Raw genomic sequence first — 20,055 nt, 5'->3', positions numbered from 1 at the left:
CTCAGTTGAAAACCTCTTATTATCTTAGTTTTTCTATCAAAAAGGTAGTTAAGTGTTCTTTTAGGTAGGATGTTATTTACTTGATTTCTTTTAGGCAGGTTTTTGGTGAAAAGAAACTAAGCACAATTAAGATGTTTTATTGACTGATTAGACCCAGGTAGAGTTCAGTACAGAATGGCTTGTGCTAAATTATATTCAGCTTAGTTAAGACCTAAACTACAAAGCTAAATATATGCTCTTCATTGTTTAATTTCTATACACAGTTAAAACTAGTCCTCGAAAACCTCGCGGGAGACCTAGAAGTGGCTCTGACCGAAATTCAGCTCTCCTCTCAGACCCATCTGTGTTCTCCCCTCTAAATAAATCAGAGACCAAATCTGGAGATAAGATCAAGAAGAAAGATTCTAAAAGTATAGAAAAGAAGAGAGGAAGACCTCCCACCTTCCCTGGAGTAAAACTCAAAATAATGCATGGAAAGGACATTTCAGAGTTACCAAAGGGAAACAAAGAAGATAGCCTGAAGAAAATGAAACGAACACCTTCTGCTACGTTTCAGCAAGCCACAAAGATTAAAAAATTAAGAGCAGGTAAACTCTCTCCTCTCAAGTCAAAGTTTAAGACAGGGAAGCTTCAAATAGGAAGGAAGGGGGTACAGATTGTACGCCGGCGAGGAAGGCCTCCATCAACAGAAAGGATAAAGACCCCTTCAGGTCTCCTCATTAACTCTGAACTGGAAAAGCCCCAGAAGGTCCGGAAAGACAAGGAAGGAACACCTCCACTCACAAAAGAAGATAAGACAGTAGTCAGACAAAGCCCTCGAAGGATTAAGCCGGTTAGGATTATTCCTTCTTCTAAAAGGACAGATGCAACAATTGCTAAGCAGCTCTTGCAGAGGGCAAAAAAGGGGGCTCAAAAGAAAATTGAGAAAGAAGCAGCTCAGCTGCAAGGAAGAAAAGTGAAGACACAGGTCAAAAACATCCGACAGTTCATTATGCCTGTTGTCAGTGCCATCTCCTCGAGGATCATTAAAACCCCTCGGCGGTTCATAGAGGATGAGGATTATGACCCTCCAATTAAAATTGCCCGACTAGAGTCTACACCGAATAGTAGATTCGGCGCCACGTCCTGTGGATCTTCCGAAAAATCAAGTGCAGCTTCTCAGCACTCCTCTCAAATGTCTTCAGACTCCTCCCGATCCAGTAGCCCCAGTGTTGATACCTCCACAGATTCTCAGGCCTCTGAGGAGATTCAGGTACTTCCTGAAGAGCGGAGCGATACCCCCGAAGTTCACACTCCACTGCCTATTTCCCAGTCCCCAGAAAACGATAGTAATGACAGGAGAAGCAGAAGGTATTCAGTGTCAGAGAGAAGTTTTGGATCTAGAACGACGAAAAAGTTGTCCACCCTACAAAGTGCCCCCCAGCAGCAGACCTCTTCCTCGCCACCGCCACCCCTGCTTACTCCACCGCCCCCGCTGCAGCCAGCCTCCAGCATCGCTGACCACACACCTTGGCTCATGCCTCCAACCATCCCTTTAGCATCACCATTTTTGCCTACTTCTGCCGCTCCCATGCAAGGGAAGCGAAAATCTATTTTGCGAGAACCGACATTTAGGTGGACTTCTTTAAAGCACTCTAGGTCAGAGCCACAGTACTTTTCCTCAGCAAAGTATGCCAAAGAAGGTCTTATTCGCAAACCAATATTTGATAATTTCCGCCCCCCTCCACTGACTCCTGAGGACGTCGGCTTCGCGTCCGGGTTTTCTACATCTGGTACCGCTGCTTCAGCCCGATTGTTTTCGCCACTCCATTCCGGAACAAGGTTTGATATGCACAAAAGGAGCCCTCTTCTGAGAGCTCCACGATTTACTCCAAGTGAGGCTCACTCTAGGATATTTGAGTCTGTAACCTTGCCTAGTAATCGAACTTCTGCTGGCACGTCTTCGTCAGGAGTCTCTAACAGGAAAAGGAAAAGAAAAGTGTTTAGCCCTATTCGATCAGAACCAAGATCTCCTTCTCACTCCATGAGGACAAGAAGTGGAAGGCTTAGCACTTCCGAGCTGTCACCTCTCACCCCACCGTCTTCTGTCTCTTCCTCGTTAAGCATTTCTGTTAGCCCTCTTGCCACTAGTGCCTTAAACCCAACTTTTACTTTTCCTTCTCACTCCCTGACTCAGTCTGGGGAATCTGCAGAGAAAAACCAGAGACCAAGGAAGCAGACTAGTGCTCCGGCGGAGCCATTTTCGTCCAGTAGTCCCACTCCTCTCTTCCCTTGGTTTACCCCAGGCTCTCAGACTGAGAGAGGGAGAAATAAAGACAAGGCCCCTGAGGAGCTGTCCAAAGAGCGAGATGCTGACAAGAGCGTGGAGAAGGACAAGAGTAGAGAGAGAGACCGGGAGAGAGAAAAAGAGAATAAGCGGGAGTCCAGGAAAGAGAAAAGGAAAAAGGGATCAGAAATTCAGAGTAGCTCTGCTTTGTATCCTGTGGGTAGGGTTTCCAAAGAGAAGGTTGTTGGTGAAGATGTGGCCACTTCATCTTCTGCCAAAAAAGCAACCGGGCGGAAGAAGTCTTCATCACTTGATTCTGGGACTGATATTGCTTCTGTGACTCTTGGGGATACAACAGCTGTCAAAACCAAAATACTTATAAAGAAAGGGAGAGGAAATCTGGAAAAAACCAACTTGGACCTCGGCCCAACTGCCCCATCCCTGGAGAAGGAGAAAACCCTCTGCCTTTCCACTCCTTCATCTAGCACTGTTAAACATTCCACTTCCTCCATAGGCTCCATGTTGGCTCAGGCAGACAAGCTTCCAATGACTGACAAGAGGGTTGCCAGCCTCCTAAAAAAGGCCAAAGCCCAGCTCTGCAAGATTGAGAAGAGTAAGAGTCTTAAACAAACTGACCAGCCCAAAGCACAGGTACTCTTTTCCATCTTGCCCATTAAAATCAACAGTCTCTCGAGCCCCATCTAGGAGCAAGTTTTAGGCTGAGTGTTTCAGTTAGATCCAGTTACGGGAATCAGGAAAAGATGGTGGCATTCGCAGTGGTCCTTTACGGACGGGTAGGATTTTGATAGGTAGAAGAAGATGATAGGGGAGAAATTTTTAAGGAGAGGAAACAGTGTAGGGTAGAGATAGAAACGTATAAAACGTACTTGAGGAACGGGGATAGCTGGACTGGTACGTGTAGGAAAGCGGTGAACCAAGACTGAAAGGTACGTGGGGCCACATTACCCTGAATGCTGAGTTGTTTGTACTTAATGGGTTTGGTTTGATGGAATCTGTGACTTAATTTTGAAGGTGCATTTTTGCAGTCAGACTGTTTTACTGTTGTTTACTATAGAAAACAGGGACGGGGCGGGGATCTCTTCCTCTGAGTTGTGAGTGATTAGACCAATAGAAAATAGGTATTTGCAGAATACATATGAGAAGCACTTAGCCTCAAGTTGTCGTACAGAAAAGCTGTACAATTCAGTTAGTGAAGATGATGACAAACAGATTTTTGTAAAGAAGAGCTTTTTTTTTTTTTTAATTAACAAAGCGAGCTAGGCACTGGCCTTTTCTGAGAAAACCTGCCAATCTTTAGATTGTTTTTAAACATTGTCATGTAGTAGATGCGTGTTCATACCAACATATCCAATTAGGTTAAGATGACCACCAACTTAGGTTTTAATGTTATTCAACGTAGGGCCACATTTACATTTAGTAATTCTGCCAGTTGAGGGGTCTAGCAGGAATATGATGAGACTTATTTCTGACTCCATTTTGGATGTTTTTGGTTAACCTCCTAGTGATGGGAGCCGTGGCTCTTTAAAATGTGAGACATTTCTGTTTGGAGCCGTGGCCTTTTATACTTCCATTTATAGGTTATTTCCCCCTACTTCTCTGTTGATCAGGGAAATATAAGAAATAGTCTGTGCTTAGATAAGCCCTACTTACACGAGAATGAGCTTCTTGATAATGCAGACTGGCAGCTTGATTTTTTTTTGAGGGAAATTTTAAAGAAGTAGTATAATTGGGAATAGAAGCTTAGTTGGTTTCTGTTTTTTGATTAGAATCCTTTTCTGCCAAGTTTAGAAGTAGGTGATTTCTATATATTGATATGGCATGTCAGCTGGGAATAACTAGAGTTGTATGTGTGGAGTCTAGATTATAAGTTAATCAACTATACCTTGGCTTCATTCAATTATATTTTCAACGCATATGGTTGTTATTGTTTGTTTTTGGCTTGCCTCCCACTCAGGGTCAAGAAAGTGACTCATCGGAGACCTCTGTGCGAGGACCCCGGATTAAACACGTCTGCAGAAGAGCTGCTGTTGCTCTTGGCCGAAAACGAGCTGTGTTTCCTGATGACATGCCCACCCTGAGTGCCTTACCTTGGGAAGAACGAGAAAAGATTTTGTCTTCCATGGGAAATGATGGTAGGTCGGGGATGTCAACCTTGAGGTCTAAGCAGACACTGGGTTTGTTTGCTGATCATCCTGGGAGTGCCCAGTAGGCTCTTCATAGCATTATATGTTAGGCTGGGTCCTCCAAAAACCAGATGGCGGAGGGCGGGGGGATTAAATGTTGTAAGGGTGTTATTAGAGGAAATGCCTGAGAGAGGAAATGGGGAGGGAGTCAGGAAAGGCTGGGAGAGCTGTCAGACTGCTCTGTAAGTCTGACCCTAGTGAAGGAGAGTGGGAAGGAAGGCTGGGCAGAATCTTCCTGGATGCCATGCAGTGTGAGAAAGTTTGGCAAGGCTGTCAGGGAGCCCTTGAGCAAACATTGACTGTCAGAGGAGTCTCGTGTCTCCCGGGAACAGGCCTACCCTAGTATCCCTGCCACGCTTGTCACTGCCTGAGAGCAACCCCTGTGGTAAGTGTGGCCTCTGTACCCCTGGATTTCAGAGCACAGCAGCTGGGGCCCTGTGGTTTCAGGTCTGTGAGGCACGTTCTCATGGGTGACTGCTCAGATGAAATTTAGAGGTTTAGAGAGTCTTCAGAAGCATTCAATTCATATTCTTTTGTTTTCTTTTTTCTTTTAATTAATTAATTTATTTATTTATTTTTGGCTGTGTTGGGTCTTCGTTTCTGTGCGAGGGCTTTCTCTAGTTTCGGCGAGCGGGGGCCACTCTTCATCGCGGTGCGCGGGCCTCTCACTATCGCGGCCTCTCTTGTTGCGGAGCATAGGCTCCAGACGCGCAGGCTCAGTAGTTGTGGCTCACGGGCCCAGTTGCTCCGTGGCGTGTGGGATCTTCCCAGACCAGGGCTCAAACCCGTGTCCCCTGCCTTGGCAGGCGGATTCTCTACCACTGCACCACCAGGGAAGCCCTCTTTTTTTTTTTTCTTTTAATGCTTTCTTTACTTTCTTTTTTTTAAATCATATTTTCTTTTTTTAAAAAATTAATTATTTTATTTTTTTTACTGTGGCCACGCTGCGTGGCTTTCAGGATGTTCCCCAACCAGGGATCGAACCCGGGCCCCTGCAGTGAAAGTGCCAAATCCTAACAACTAGGTCACCAGGGAACTCCCTCAATTCATATTCTTGACTTTAGGTTACACTGTATTTTGTTTTCATTGTTTGGATTTCTTCTTTCATCAAGCTGCAAGTTACAGGCATTTTTAAACATTTAAGTAATTATTTAAAACAGGCTCTGTGTTCTGCATATGAATATTTTTATTGTAATGAATTTGATTTCTGGAGTCCCAATTAAAACAAGGTTTGAATGTATATACTAACATCAGTAGATTTTGAGAATCTCCCCTCTGCTCCCAGGAAGGACCCAGACACTCTGTCAGAGCTAATGCCACGTTTCTTTAACAGACAAGTCATCGATTGCTGGCTCAGAAGACGCCGAACCTCTTGCTCCGCCCATCAAACCAATTAAACCCGTCACCAGAAACAAGGCGCCGCAGGAACCTCCAGTAAAGAAGGGACGGCGGTCAAGGCGGTGTGGACAGTGTCCCGGCTGCCAGGTGCCTGAGGACTGTGGTGTGTGCACTAACTGCTTGGACAAGCCCAAGTTTGGTGGCCGCAACATAAAGAAGCAGTGCTGCAAGTGAGTGCGCGTCTCTCTGGGGGGCTGGTCTCAGCCACTGTCCCGCTTGTCACAGAGAAAAAGCGCCCGAACGCCCAGTGTGGTTGTACCAAGTCACCTCAAGTTGCAAGATGAGTTGCACGCTTGGATTTCGTGCTGTGCTGGGTTTGGGCTGTGCTTAAATCAGAAATCCTCAGGCGCAGTGCTGTGAACGTTCTGTATCTGCTCAGGTCAGTGTGGTAGCCCTTAGCCATATGGCTGTTTAGCACCTGAAACATGGTTGGTGTGACTAAGGAACGACATTTAAAATTTCCATGTAATTTTAAATTCACATAGCCACATGTGTCTAGAGCTGCCATATCAGTGCAACTCTGGAGGGTTTCTACTTAATCACCAACGAATTTAGGCCTAGTATTTATCAGGTCAACTGAAATTACCTTTATCTTTATGGCATTCAGGAAATATTGGTGATATAAGTCTCTCCACTCTCTAACTCTCAGAATATTTTCATGCCTATGGAAGTCTTCCCCCGCCCCGCGCGCTACTTGCGGAATCTTAGTTCCCCAACCAGGGATCGAACCCGGGCCACGGCAGTGAAAGCGCCGAGTCCTAACCACTGGATCGCCAGGGAATTCCTTGGAAGTTTTGATTACTCTACCTTTTTTCCCTTTTTCTAGTCAGTTTATGGATGCACTTTCTGCTCTGTGGGATAATTTGTTGAAAGTGGATCAAGAGAGTTACATAAATAAATTTTGGTGGTTGAGTATCTCATCAAGTGCCTGGCACCAGGAATAGATATTATCTATAGATATTCGCTGAATGAACGAATAACATGAAAGTGATTTATTTATTTTTTTAAATTTTATTTATTTATTTGTTTGTTTGTTTATTTATTTATTTATTTATTTATGGCTGTGTTGGGTCTTCGTTTCTGTGCGAGGGCTTTCTCTAGTTGTGGCAAGCGGGGGCCGCTCTTCATCGCGGTGCGCGGGCCTCTCACTATCGTGGCCTCTCTTGTTGCGGAGCACAGGCTCCAGACGCGCAGGCTCAGTAATTGTGGCTCACAGGCCCAGTTGCTCCGCGGCATGTGGGATCTTCCCAGACCAGGGCTCGAACCCGTGTCCCCTGCATTGGCAGGCAGATTCTCAACCACTGCGCCGCCAGGGAAGCCCGAAAGTGATTTATATAAAACATAATTGGGAGAAATGCTGCATTATTTACTTAAGGGGAGACAGTTTCTAGGAGACACCGAGAAGTTCTGTGCTTTGGTTTAGTCTGGCCTTAAGCAAGAATCTTGTCTCAGTCCCATTAGTGGAAAGAAGTGAGACGATTCACAGAACAACAAAAAAAGGTACATGATAGCAAGATAAAATTGCACTAAATTTAGGGGTTGCAGTGGATTCAGTTCAATATTAAACTTCAAATTAAGTTTTGAGTTTCAATAAACTGAGGACTGAAATATCTATCAAAGCCCTGAGACAGACCTGTAGCATTGTAGTGGCAGACAAAGGACTTGGGTAATTTTAGTCCATTTTGTATTCAGATTACTATATGAGTAATAATCTCATAAGGGAGCAGGACTGATTTGACTGTAAGAAATAATGACTGATCGTTTTGTGTGTGGCGCTAGTCAGTACTGGGTTGCAAGACATTTGAGTCCCATTTCAAAAATAATTTGATATTTGCTCCTTTTAGATCCTCAAGGTAGGTAAAATTGCTGATCAGAGGATTTAAAGGCTTGAATTTAAATAATGAGCAGTCCTTTTTTCAACTCTCAAAATGAACCTGAATAAAGGTTCACGGATTCTTTTTTTTTTTTTTTTTTAATTTATTTATTTATTTTTGGCTGTGTTGGGTCTTCGTTGCTGTGTGCGGGCTTTCTCTAGTTGTGACGAGCGGGAGCTACTCTGTCGCGGTGCACGGGCTTCTCATTGCAGTGACTTCTCTTGTTGAGGAGCACGGGCTCTAGGCGTGCTGGCTTCAGTAGTTGTGGCTCGTGGGCTCTAGAGCGCGGGCTCAGTAGTTGTGGTGCACGGGCTTAGTTGCTCCGCGGCATGTGGGATATTCCTGGACCAGGGCTCGAACGTGTGTCCGCTGCATTGTCAGGCGGGTTCTTAACCACCGCGCCACCAGGGAAGCCCAAGGTTCACGGATTCTTGCAGACGAATTAATACTTGCTTCAATTGCTTCTCTCCTAAATGAAGTTTACTTTATGCTATTCCTTATTATTCTAGGATGAGAAAATGTCAGAATCTACAATGGATGCCTTCCAAAGCCTACCTTCAGAAGCAAGCAAAAGGTAGTGTTGTCAAAAGATCTTCCCCCAAATGCTTCCTGCTTTAATGTCATATAGTTGTGTACATCTAGTGTAAAGAGAATACTAGCCTTTTTTCAAGTACTGCTGTTTCCCAGGGAGCTGTTGGTTGTTGAAGCTGGGTGATAGGTACATGAGTGTTCATTTTACTATTCCCTTCACCTTGGAGTATGTTTGAAAATTTCCATAAGAAAAATTTTTTAAAATTCATACAAAAAATTACATTATATTTCATTTCCTAGAGTAATAAAAGTATACCTGTTTCACTTGCCAACTTGGCATTAACTTTCTTGAGTCTTCCAGTGTCAACTTTAGCTGTAGGAAACTGAGACTAAGATGGTTACATTCCTATACTTATATTTTAAATAAAATTTTCTCACTTACAGAAAAATAATCTTGCTTTTCCCCCCCCACCCCCAGCTGTGAAGAAGAAAGAGAAGAAGTCTAAGAGCAGTGAAAAGAAAGAGAGCAAAGAGAGCAGTGTTGTGAAGAACTTGGCTGACTCTAGTCAGAAGTCTACCCCATCAGCAAGAGAGGATCCCGCCCCCAAGAAAAGCAACAGTGAACCACCTCCGCGCAAGCCCCCGGAGGACAAGAGTGAGGAAGGGAATGCCTCCACCCCAGGACCTGAGGCCAAACAAGTGGCCACGCCCTCTTCCAGGAAGTCCAGCAAGCAGGTCTCCCAGCCGGCACCAGCCATCCCCCTACAGCCCCCCAGCACAGCACCACCGAGAAAAGAAGTCCCCAAGACCACTCCTAGTGAGCCCAAGAAAAGGCAGCCTCCACCTCCGGAGTCAGGTGAGTGAGGAGAGCAGGAAGAACTGCCGTGCCAGAAGTGCCAGCACAGGACACTGACATCTTAAACAGCGTTTGGAAACCTGAGATGTGTATTTTTAAGTCTTTGGTACAAGAAAATTAGCTCTCTTTTAAATATTTATTTAATTTTTTTTTTTTTTGGCTACACCGAGTCTTAGTTGTGGCACGAGGGATCTTTTAGTTGCGGCATGCGGGCTCTTAGTTGCGGCATGCATGCGGGATCTAGTTCCCTGACTACGGATCAAACCCGGGCCCTCTGCATTGGGAGCGTGGAGTATTAACCACTGGACCACCAGGGAAGTCCCAATTAGCGCTCTTTTAACTGTTACATAATAATAAAGAAATAGAAGCAAAAACCAGTTAAGTTGGAGATACTGTCTTAATTTCCTATTTAAAGCCTAGAGTTTAAATAGTTTTTTGTTTTTTCTAATGCCCCTTTCTTTGCAGGCCAATCAGTGCTAGAGTCATCGTTGCTATTTAGCATTAACTGTAAGTTTAGTGACATCTGACTGCAGTTTATTTTGAATTCTTTAGGTCCAGAGCAAAGCAAGCAGAAAAAAGTGGCTCCTCGCCCCAGTATTCCCGTAAAACAAAAGCCTAAAGAAAAGGTGAGGAAAGATTTGTTTCCCTGCCATTTGTCAAAGATGTGTTCTATTCTGTAGGGAAATAGCCTTATCCTTGACATTTACGTGATTGAGTGAAACTGCATTTCTGCTTCTGTGTAGATGGCAGTGGAATTTCTTAAAATTAGCAAACTTCAGGTTTAGGCTTTAGCTCACTTCCATTTTTTTCTCTTTTTTTCCCCTTGTTGTTTTCCCCTTCCTTGTAGCCCCACATGCTTATGCTGCAGGCTGATGAGTATAATTTTTTTTTCCCCCTCAACATCCGTTAGCAGTATTTGTCTATAACAATCACTCACTATTTTTACTATGTGGAGAGAGAGGTCTTTAAGACTTTTCCGGTTCTTGCTGTGCCCCCGTAGTGGTGTGCATGCACGTCCAGGCTGATGCTCTCGAGAGCATCAGCAGTGCTGAAAAGAGAGGCAAATGCCAGGTTCTTACTAAGGCATGTTCCAGAGTTCCTGTCCAGTTTCTAACTGTGATGATGAGGCATGGTTACGTTGGCAAATCTGAAATCACTGATGATCACAGAGCTGGGAAAATTGTTTTGAATCTCATAGGCAGGTTACACAAGTGTGGAGTGATCATCCCCAGATTTGATGTGTGCAACTCCAAGATCTAGAAAAATGGCAGAATAACCTGCTCCCACCTGGTCAGTGTGGTTTCATTGTACTGACAACCTCAGCTGGCATCGTGGACCACGAGGAAGCAAGATGAAGACACGCAGGAGGGACGAGCCTGGGATGTGTTTTCTAGGGGTATAAATACATACGTGCCAATAAAATGCTTCAATGGAAAAAAAAAAATCTCCTGAAGATTACTTGTCTGTTTCTGTAGGATACTTATATTGGAAACATGTTTTCCAGATCTGTTAAGATTTGTCATTTGCATTATTATCTGTTGCAAGAGTGAAGGCAGGCAGGGTGTGGATTTGTTCTTTATCCATCTTCTATCCCCATAGGAAAAACCACCTCCGGTCAATAAGCAGGAGAATGCAGGCACTTTGAACATCCTCAGCACTCTCTCCAATGGCAATAGTTCAAAGCAGAAAGTCCCAGCAGATGGAGTCCACAGGATCAGAGTGGACTTTAAGGTAAAATTGTTCAGTGACCACGGGAGTATGTCGAGTGTTGTGAACTTTAAATCAAGAAAATGATGTTACCAAAGGTGTTGAAAGAGAGGAAATTCATTCGGGGGGTGGGGCGGAGGAATGAAGATCTGCCATTAATAGATGGGTTCAGGTGTGTGAGAACTCCGGTCAGTGTTACCAGGTCAGTCTGTGAACTGACTGAAGGACAGAGGCTCGGTGCCAGGCCTGCCCATCCTGAGCTGTAAAGTGCTTTTAGATGAGACCAGTATCTGAGGAAGTGATTTTTTCACATAGGTATTATCAAACCATGATGATCGCTTGAATCAGCAAAACTCTAAGGGAAATTCAACCCCAGTAAATCTTTGCATTGTAGTTAACAGGTGAGCCTTTTAAGAGTTTGTGTCTGAGATTTAAAAGTTTCAAAGCAGCAGTTATTTTGAACTCATTGAGATGAAATATTCTCGACATTCTGGTGTCACTCTAATTTTATGCTTTTCGTCCTTATTTTCAATGCAGCGTTTTTTCAGTGCAGCGTTATGTCGTAAAACTCTCATAAATGATCTTTTTCTCTCTCTCCACAGGAGGATTGTGAAGCAGAAAATGTGTGGGAGATGGGAGGCTTAGGAATCTTGACCTCTGTTCCTATAACACCCAGGGTGGTTTGCTTTCTCTGTGCCAGTAGTGGGCATGTAGAGGTAAGATATCCTGCTTCTTGGTACCCCAGACAGTATAATGATAGATTATTTTGCTGTGATGAAAGAAATCATTATATTCTGTTTTGTTGGTATATAGCAGGCACTATATCCTGTTGAAACCTGCAAATGAAATGCTTTTGAAGTTTTTTAGAAATTTCAGGAAGGAGTCTGCTTTTTATTAGAGTAGCAGTTTTTTTTTTTTTTAGAGTAGCAGTTATTGTGAGAAGTTTAATAGTTTCATCTCTTAAATTCACTCATTATTCGAGTTTTGATTTTTTGCTAGATGTCCAAACATGGAAGAAATAATAAATGTTTTTCTAGAAAAAGAGATGCTGTTGATAGTTGTTTTATGTTGAATAGCAAAACTTCCTTGTCTATAAGGAGCTCTTAGCAACTAATAAGAAAAAGGAAAACACCCAGTAAAAAAAATAGTCTAAGGGCAGGAGTATATAATTCACAAAATGAGAAGTAAAAACATTGTGGGAGGGGGGAGCGTTAAGCCTTCCGATTACCAAACACTGTAAATTAAAGCATGATAAAAAGGATCAAGTGGAAATGGAGACTTTCTGTTTCTGGAAATCTCAATTAGTTACAGTCTTTCTGAGACGATTGTTTGGAAATATGTATTTATCTTTAAAATGGGTATACCCTCTAACCCAGCAATTGCACTCCAGGCATTTATCTTGAGGATATAATTAGATAAATTATATGTATATGTATGTTTGTATACATGTATGTATATAATACATATATATAATAAACCCTTCTATATGTATACATATTTGTATATATATATAATAAACAGAAGGGTTTATTTCAGTATTTATGATAATAAAAAATTGGAGACAACCCAAAATGTCATCAATAAGGGGCTGGTATTCCGGTTAAAATAATTATAGGACATGCATATAATGGCACATATGAAGTCCTAAAGATGATAATATAGATTCATATTGACATGGAAAGATGTCCATGACACATCACTGAGTTAAAAGAGCAGGTCACAAAATAGTATGTGAAAAGCATGATCCCATTTTGGTTTGGAAAAATGTTTTTGAAATATATATGTAGAAAGAATTCTGAAGGATTTACACCAAAATCTTAAGAGTGTAGTTGGATTGTGGTTGACTTTTGTTTTTTCTTTATCTTTTTGAGTTGTTTTGCAGTGAGTATGTGCCACCTTTACCATAAGGGGGAAGAAAGGTAGCACAATTTTAACTAGGAAGCAGTAATTTGTCATTCATACAGTTCTCAATTCCTGAGTACCTCCTTAGGGTATTATTTGTCACATATGTATTCTAAGGTCATAAAGAAAACCCAAAGCCAAGTTGTAATCCAGATGTTGAGCAATCAGTGAGACTCACTAGTTAAGACATTCAGTCCTGCCCACTTGCTATTTTAGATTACGCATTAGCACGTGCAGACAATATTGAATAAGAATTCACCAAAACTGCCTCTGTGATTTAGTTCAATGCAAATCCTTTATGTATGCAGATTATATAATCCGATATGCTATTTTTCTTCTACATCTTTAAGCTTTCTAAATAATTTCAAAAGTAAACTATCAGACATAAAGTAATTTTTTTGCAAAATTATATTCACAAATAACCGTATGCTGAAAGTTATATATTAAAGAGTGACTTTTTAAATGAAAATGATACCAGTATGTGGATTTTTAAATATGCGAAGAAAAAAGGAGTTTTAATGGGCAAAAATTAGCAGCTTAAATAGTAATGGGATGAACAGTAATTTTGAGGTGTAAGTTTTGTTTTCCTTGGGATTCTTATTATATGGTTGTATCTTAAATATAGATTTAAGAAATTTAGAAAATATATGACATCATTATATGATAAAGTATATGGAGAAATGCAAAATTGTCATTGTAAACGTTCAGCAATATTTTTAAAAAAAATTTAGTGATTCAAACATTTAATAAAATAAAATAAAGGCATTAAAAAAATAAATTACACGTTAGCAGAATTATTGCCTGGTATTCATTCATTAAGGAAATATTTTCTTAGTGCCTGTTACAAACAATATATTGTTCTAAGTGCTGGAGTTGCTTTAGATAGCGTTGAAACTGAGACTGTTCTGTCTATATAAGTGCCAGGGGTCTACTGTATCTCTTTTCCTACATAATCTAACTCTCGTTACATCCATACACATGTTACCCCACAGGAATAACTTATTTTCGTAACACCAGTACTTCAACTTCTGTGTTAAAACAGGTTTTTTTTTTTTTCCAGAGTATAATTGCTCTAATTTAAATTGTGTAGCTGTGCACAGCAATCCCACAGGATTCCTAAAAGCTGAAGTTAGAGAATGAATAGCCCACTGCCTACATTGTACTCCTAAAGCATAACCAGTGCTTGATGAATTTTCCCTCCATTCAAATTTTTAAAAACTTTTTATGTTGACATGATTTCACATTTACAGAAAAGCTACAAGAGTGGTACAAAGAACTCCCATACATCCTTTACCTGGATTCCCCAAGCATTAATATTTTTTTTAATTGGAGTAAAATTGCTTTAGAATTAATATTTTTAATTTGCATTATCCTTTTCTCTTTGTATATGTATTGTACAAAATAAGAAGTAAAATATGTACACACATTTTATATGTAGACATTTTTTTTCTTAAAATTTGAGAGCAAGTTGCAGACATATGCCCTTTTACCTCTAAATTTTATACTGTGTATTTCCTAAAACCAAGGACATCCTCTTATATAACCACAATATAATTATCAAAATCAGGAAATTAACGTTGGTATATTACAGTTATTTAAGTAGACTTTATTTAGTTTTGACCAGTTGTCCCACTGATTCTTTTATGGCAAAAGAAAATTATGAGTCACACTCATTTGAATTTCTGAAAATCTCTGTATCAGTATGAAAATAACTTACTTCTAAAATTAGAGACGGGAAGGACAAACCAGAGCTTACAGTCATTTAGTAGATTATAGAGAACCTTTAAAACCATCCCTATTTCCCCTTACCCCACTCTTTTCCCCACTTTTTTACGTTGCCTTAGCTCTTTGTTGATACCTCTTTTATGGCACTTAGCACATTCTATTAAATTTTAGATTGTATTTATTTAGTTATTTTATAATTCTACTATTATTACTGCTTTAGTCTCCTGAAACTCCCCAGTATTCTGCTTTTTTAACACAGTCATTGCTTAGTGAACTTGTTGAATACAGTATGTATACCACTACTCCTAAAGCTCAAAGTAAGCAGGTAGGATTTGGTTGATATTTCTACGTGCTATTTGACCGCCTCTGTGTTCCCATCTTACCCTAGTTTGTGTATTGCCAAGTCTGTTGTGAGCCCTTCCACAAGTTTTGTTTGGAGGAGCACGAGCGCCCTCTGGAGGACCAGCTGGAAAACTGGTGTTGTCGGCGCTGCAAGTTCTGTCATGTTTGTGGAAGGCAGCACCAGGCCACCAAGGTAGGACGCTGAGTAATGGGGCCACTTACAGTATTACTCTGTATCTCCATTTCTGCCTTTTAATCTAGGATTTCGTACGCACATTTTTCCTCTGTTGGCTTAGCCTGTTTTTACTGTTTAACTGGGTGTAATCAATTGCCTATTGTGTTTTAATTTAATTTTGGGAATATAGCAGAAAACGTGGCATTGGATAAAATGCTCAAAGTAAGTCAAATCTCCTTTATCAGAATGTTCACCACTGAGTGCCTTTGGCAGGACATAAATCCCTATGCCTTGAGAGTAAATAATTTATGAGGAAATTTAAGCTGTCACAGTGATGTGCTGTATTTACTTGAAGATAAGTATGAAATGGGGTACTAAGTGACAGGTGTCCAGTGAAGGTGAGGTGATGCCCACCTTTTTGCCTTCTTATTTTCTTACAGCAGCTGCTGGAGTGTAATAAGTGCCGAAACAGCTATCACCCTGAGTGCCTGGGACCAAATTACCCCACCAAACCCACAAAGAAAAAGAAAGTTTGGGTGAGTTTCTCACACAATGGGCAGTTTCAGAGAGAATTGTCATGGGACTGTTGGGCGTGCACAGATTGTAAGAAGAATATCCTGCTTGAGGAAGAAAAGCCGTCCCAGTAGAGAAGTCAACTCTAGAAATGGATTGCATTTGAGACCATCTTAAATAAGAAGAGATATTAAAAATAAGAAGTTCCTACTGAATTTCTTTCATCTCTTCCAGATCTGTACCAAGTGCGTTCGCTGCAAGAGCTGTGGATCCACGACTCCCGGCAAAGGGTGGGATGCACAGTGGTCTCACGATTTCTCACTCTGCCATGATTGTGCCAAACTCTTTGCTAAAGGTACTTCAGAAAAGCCAGTTTCGTCAACTTTTAGAGGTTGTACTTAGTGTTTGGGAGGTGAACTGGACACTGCAGTGGAATGAAAAGGTCTTACCATTCTTGTCAAGGATGCCATTTAGACAGATTTCCTAAGTTTCTGGTCTTGCTCTTTTCCTTACACAGAGACTTAGAGCAACTAGAAAGGTTTTGTTATCTTTGGGGGGATGAATCAAGGGGACTTTTTATAGTAACTCACCACAAAGAAATGCTCTAAACCAGTATTTCCCAAAGTGAGGTATATATCCATTTGATTGTTTCAGAAATGATTTTAGGTGGTACTGAGTCAAAGGTTTTATCTTAATAGTTGTGCTAGAAAAAAATTATAGCCAATACATTAAACTGACTTAGGATAATAATGATATAAAGTTCACTATTGAAGCTATTTAAAATAAGCAAATCAATATTAAGTCTGTTAAGTAAAAAATAATAAGAGGTGATACATGGATAAAACAAATTGATGAAGGGTGTATATTTTTCCAAATTTTAGGAAGCATTGCTCTAAGCTCTAATGTAAAAAGCACTGGGAATAAGGGAAAAGTGTAAATTAATTGTGTTTTTTTACTCCCATTACCCTCTCCTCTTTTTTAAAAATTGAAACATTTCTTTGGAATGTTTAAGAGAGAAAGTTCTCTCTTCCATTCTTTTTCTATAAAGTCTACCTCATGACCTTTAAAAATGGGTCTAAAGAAGAGAACTAGTGACATATTCTGAGAGCTCAGAATAATCTTGACACTTTACAGATGTGTAAACGTTCCATGGTAGATGCATGCTGGCATTTGTAAGTTTCAGAAGCAGAATATGGTGGCTGGCATTTTACATCACATTGGCATATGTGAGTCAAGGGCCTTAGAGGCATTGGGATGTGAACCGAAGCTCTGCTGAAAGCTTTGCTTTGCTTTCAGGAAACTTCTGCCCTCTTTGTGATAAGTGTTATGATGACGATGACTACGAGAGTAAGATGATGCAGTGTGGGAAGTGTGATCGATGGGTCCATTCCAAATGTGAGAATCTTTCAGGTACAGAAGGTTGGAGTCTTTTTATTACAGTTTCCTTCTTTCTTGGTACAGCTGCACTTACAGCCCCCAAAGTACTATAAACATAAAATTATGGTAGTGTTGTTACTTGAAGTCTTTTTAAATTTATTTTTTGGTCTCTAAAGTAAGAACGTTGTGTTAAATTTGTGCTCATTTATCTTGAACACATTCTTTAAGATATTTATTTGCTGTCCTTTGTGGATACCATAACCTATTGATTCTCCAGTGACTAAATCCTGAGTTAGTGTTAATAATGTCCCTTCGGAGATCAATACATATGAGTTCTTCGGGGGGTGTGGGAGTCTTAATACTGTTCTAACATGCAGCTTGATATTAAGTTCAGTGGAATAGCTTTCTCTTTTCCCTGTCTCCCACTCTTCAGAGCACCTCATCATTGTAGGTTTTTGTTTTCCCAGATGAGATGTATGAGATCCTGTCTAATCTTCCGGAAAGTGTGGCCTACACTTGTGTGAACTGTACTGAGCGGCACCCTGCGGAGTGGCGACTGGCCCTTGAAAAAGAGCTCCAGATCTCTCTGAAGCAAGTACTGACAGCCTTGTTGAACTCTCGGACCACCAGCCACTTGCTACGCTACCGACAGGTAGGCCCAAGTCTCATTTTGTATTCCGAATGGTGGTTTTTACCTAGTCGTGGAATGTGTGCGTTTTTGTGTGTGTGTGCTTTTCAGTTTATTTTCTTTTGCTTCATTCTTCATTTAGTTTTGTAGAGTTCCTTGTTTTGGCCTTAGGCTATTAAGAACATTCTTAGCACCAAGAGTAAAACCCTTCTCTGGGGTAAGAAGAAGGAAGGGGCCATATCTCTTTCAAAGGTCTTGCTGTTGTAATATGAAATTTGGCCTTTGTATTCTGAAGGCCATGGGGAGCCCAATGAAGGACTTCACCCAAAAGAGTAACTTGATCAGAGTTACTTTTTAGAAAAAAAAAAAAAGATTCTGACTGGAGTGAGAGGAAGGATTGGAGAGGACTGAGCCTAGAGGCAGGAGGCGTGGTTAGGAGGCAGTGGTGGTGCTCTAGGTAAGAGGGAGCAGGATGGTGGCCTGATCCACGAGGGTGGTAGTGGGGCCAGAGACCCTTCGGCTCCAGCAAAGTTCCAGGGCTGGCTCCTCAGGACACGATTTGAAAATCACTGCTTCTTGTCCGTTTAAGTCATGAACTATATACATAAAGTAGTCATTGGGAACACAGGTATAATGTTGGAAGAACCAACCACATGGATAACTTTAACTCAGAGCTAGCCTGCTGCTTTATCTTTTAATAGAGTCTGTTTTTTGAATAGGAAAATTAGCTGTATCTGTGTCTTACTCAAAAGGAATTGGACAGTTTCTGTTTATTCATACTAGGTTGGGAGTTATCAAGCAAAGCTCCTCAGTGAGCCTAGCCAAGCTATTAGATAGCCAGCTCGTTTTAACTTTCCTTTTCTAGTATTTGAGAAATCTCTGATTACTTTTAAGTTCTTTAGGTTTTATAATACGCATCATTCAGTACCATCTTTATTCATTTTAGTAGAATCTGCATAGGTGCCTCATTTTCAGTGTTAGATAAAAGAAACATATCTTTCCTGACGACAGGCTGCCAAACCTCCGGACTTAAATCCTGAGACAGAGGAGAGTATACCTTCCCGCAGCTCCCCAGAAGGGCCTGATCCACCAGTGCTTACTGAGGTCAGCAAACAGGAAGATCAACAGCCTTTAGATCTGGAAGGAGTCAAGAGGAAAATGGACCAAGGGAACTACACATCTGTGGTATGTCTATACAGCAAACTACCCAAATTTCCAGCTCCAGTTTAGCTTCCTTGGGTCTTTTGGGGGATGAGGCTGGGTGTTAGCATTAAAAAATGATTTGTATTGTATTTAGAAATGTCATGTGGTTTTAAATACCTAAAAATATGTGAATTATTTTAGTTCTGTGTTTTGGAAGATGGGTTATGATAGAGAAGGTAGTGTCTATTTATTTGGCTTTCATCTGAATTCTTCAAAAATTATTTTTATATTAAAATTATTTTTATATTAAAACTGTTTATGGAAAAATACTAATGTGCAATTAATTGATTTGCCCCTTTTGAGATCACATCTGAATAATATGTCTTTTTATAATGGATATTCGTTTCTAGATAGATGCCTTTTAATTTTATGATTTTAAGAAAGTGTAGGAACTGATCATCTGTTATCTCATGGTCCGTGTTTGCTTTTCAGTTGTTTATTCATTTTAGTCTAAGTAAAAAATCGTGGCCCTGTTTGGGTAACTTACCAGGATACAGCTAATTTATCTGCATTCTTACCTTATTAGCCTGGCATGTCTTGACTGCCACAAGTTAATTATGAACTGAATCCCAAAGGCCTCCACTAAAGAGAAATTACACCGTGTTAAAATGGGGTGTCCGTCTTCTCTTGGATCTCTGTGCCGGATGATTTAGGAGGGAAGAGGAAGTGGTTCTGAGAGCGCACTGCTCTATCAATAATGAACGCTTTGTTTTGTATACAGTTGGAGTTCAGCGATGATATCGTGAAGATCATTCAAGCAGCCATTAACTCAGATGGAGGGCAGCCAGAGATTAAAAAAGCCAACAGCATGGTCAAGTCCTTCTTTATTCGGGTGAATGATATTAATAGTTCATGTCTTTGATGCTTAATCCGCGGGTTGTTACCACGTGAACAGAACAGACTTGTTCTCGTCTGTGTTTTGCTTTGTCATGTGTATAAATCATTTTTGGTTTAATTCGTTCCTCTGATTCTTTGGGAGGAGATTAGTGAGGTTCCAGAGTGGACGGATCTTTCCCTTGGTGGCCTGAAATCATCCTCATATTGACAGAGAAGCTGGTGTGAAGTTGTTGGTTTTTATGTGCTTTCCAAATGAATGGTCACATGCTTACATTTTGTTTGTTTGTTTTTCTGTTAGCAAATGGAACGTGTTTTTCCATGGTTCAGTGTCAAAAAGTCCAGGTTTTGGGAGCCAAATAAAGTATCAAGCAAGTGAGTAAATTCAGTATTACTTTTTTTCGCTTCATCAGCTAGAAATCTGAGCTTTCTTATATTTTTAGATTGAGGGGTTTTTTTAGACTAGGTTTTAATATTAAAGATTAATCAGTTGAAATGCCTTTTTAAAAAAAATAGATTT

At 40.8% G+C, this 20,055-nt stretch overlaps 1 protein-coding gene across 14 annotated transcripts in view; it reads left to right on the top strand.

Moving 5' to 3' along the window:
- KMT2A (lysine methyltransferase 2A) overlaps positions 1–20,055 on the top strand; it is a 74,520-nt gene that overhangs the window by 27,571 nt on the left and 26,894 nt on the right. For 8 of the 14 annotated variants that reach the window (XM_082410978.1, XM_082410977.1, XM_082410985.1 and 5 more), the window contains 16 exons: positions 264–2,917; positions 4,242–4,419; positions 5,804–6,038; positions 8,252–8,316; positions 8,752–9,129; positions 9,682–9,755; positions 10,729–10,860; positions 11,439–11,552; positions 14,852–14,998; positions 15,421–15,516; positions 15,728–15,848; positions 16,790–16,912; positions 17,338–17,522; positions 18,510–18,683; positions 19,423–19,533; positions 19,837–19,910. In XM_082410978.1, coding sequence (XP_082267104.1) covers positions 264–2,917; positions 4,242–4,419; positions 5,804–6,038; positions 8,252–8,316; positions 8,752–9,129; positions 9,682–9,755; positions 10,729–10,860; positions 11,439–11,552; positions 14,852–14,998; positions 15,421–15,516; positions 15,728–15,848; positions 16,790–16,912; positions 17,338–17,522; positions 18,510–18,683; positions 19,423–19,533; positions 19,837–19,910 — 4,861 coding nt within the window. The remainder of the gene's footprint in view (positions 1–263; positions 2,918–4,241; positions 4,420–5,803; positions 6,039–8,251; positions 8,317–8,751; positions 9,130–9,681; positions 9,756–10,728; positions 10,861–11,438; positions 11,553–14,851; positions 14,999–15,420; positions 15,517–15,727; positions 15,849–16,789; positions 16,913–17,337; positions 17,523–18,509; positions 18,684–19,422; positions 19,534–19,836; positions 19,911–20,055) is intronic. The other 6 variants (XM_082410980.1, XM_082410974.1, XM_082410983.1 and 3 more) reach the window with 3 other exon arrangements.

The sequence above is a fragment of the Balaenoptera physalus genome, assembly GCF_965194825.1.
Source record: "Balaenoptera physalus genome assembly, chromosome: 10".
In the NCBI taxonomy this organism is placed as follows: Eukaryota; Metazoa; Chordata; class Mammalia; order Artiodactyla; family Balaenopteridae; genus Balaenoptera; species Balaenoptera physalus.
This window is presented reverse-complemented; position numbering and strand designations above follow the sequence as displayed.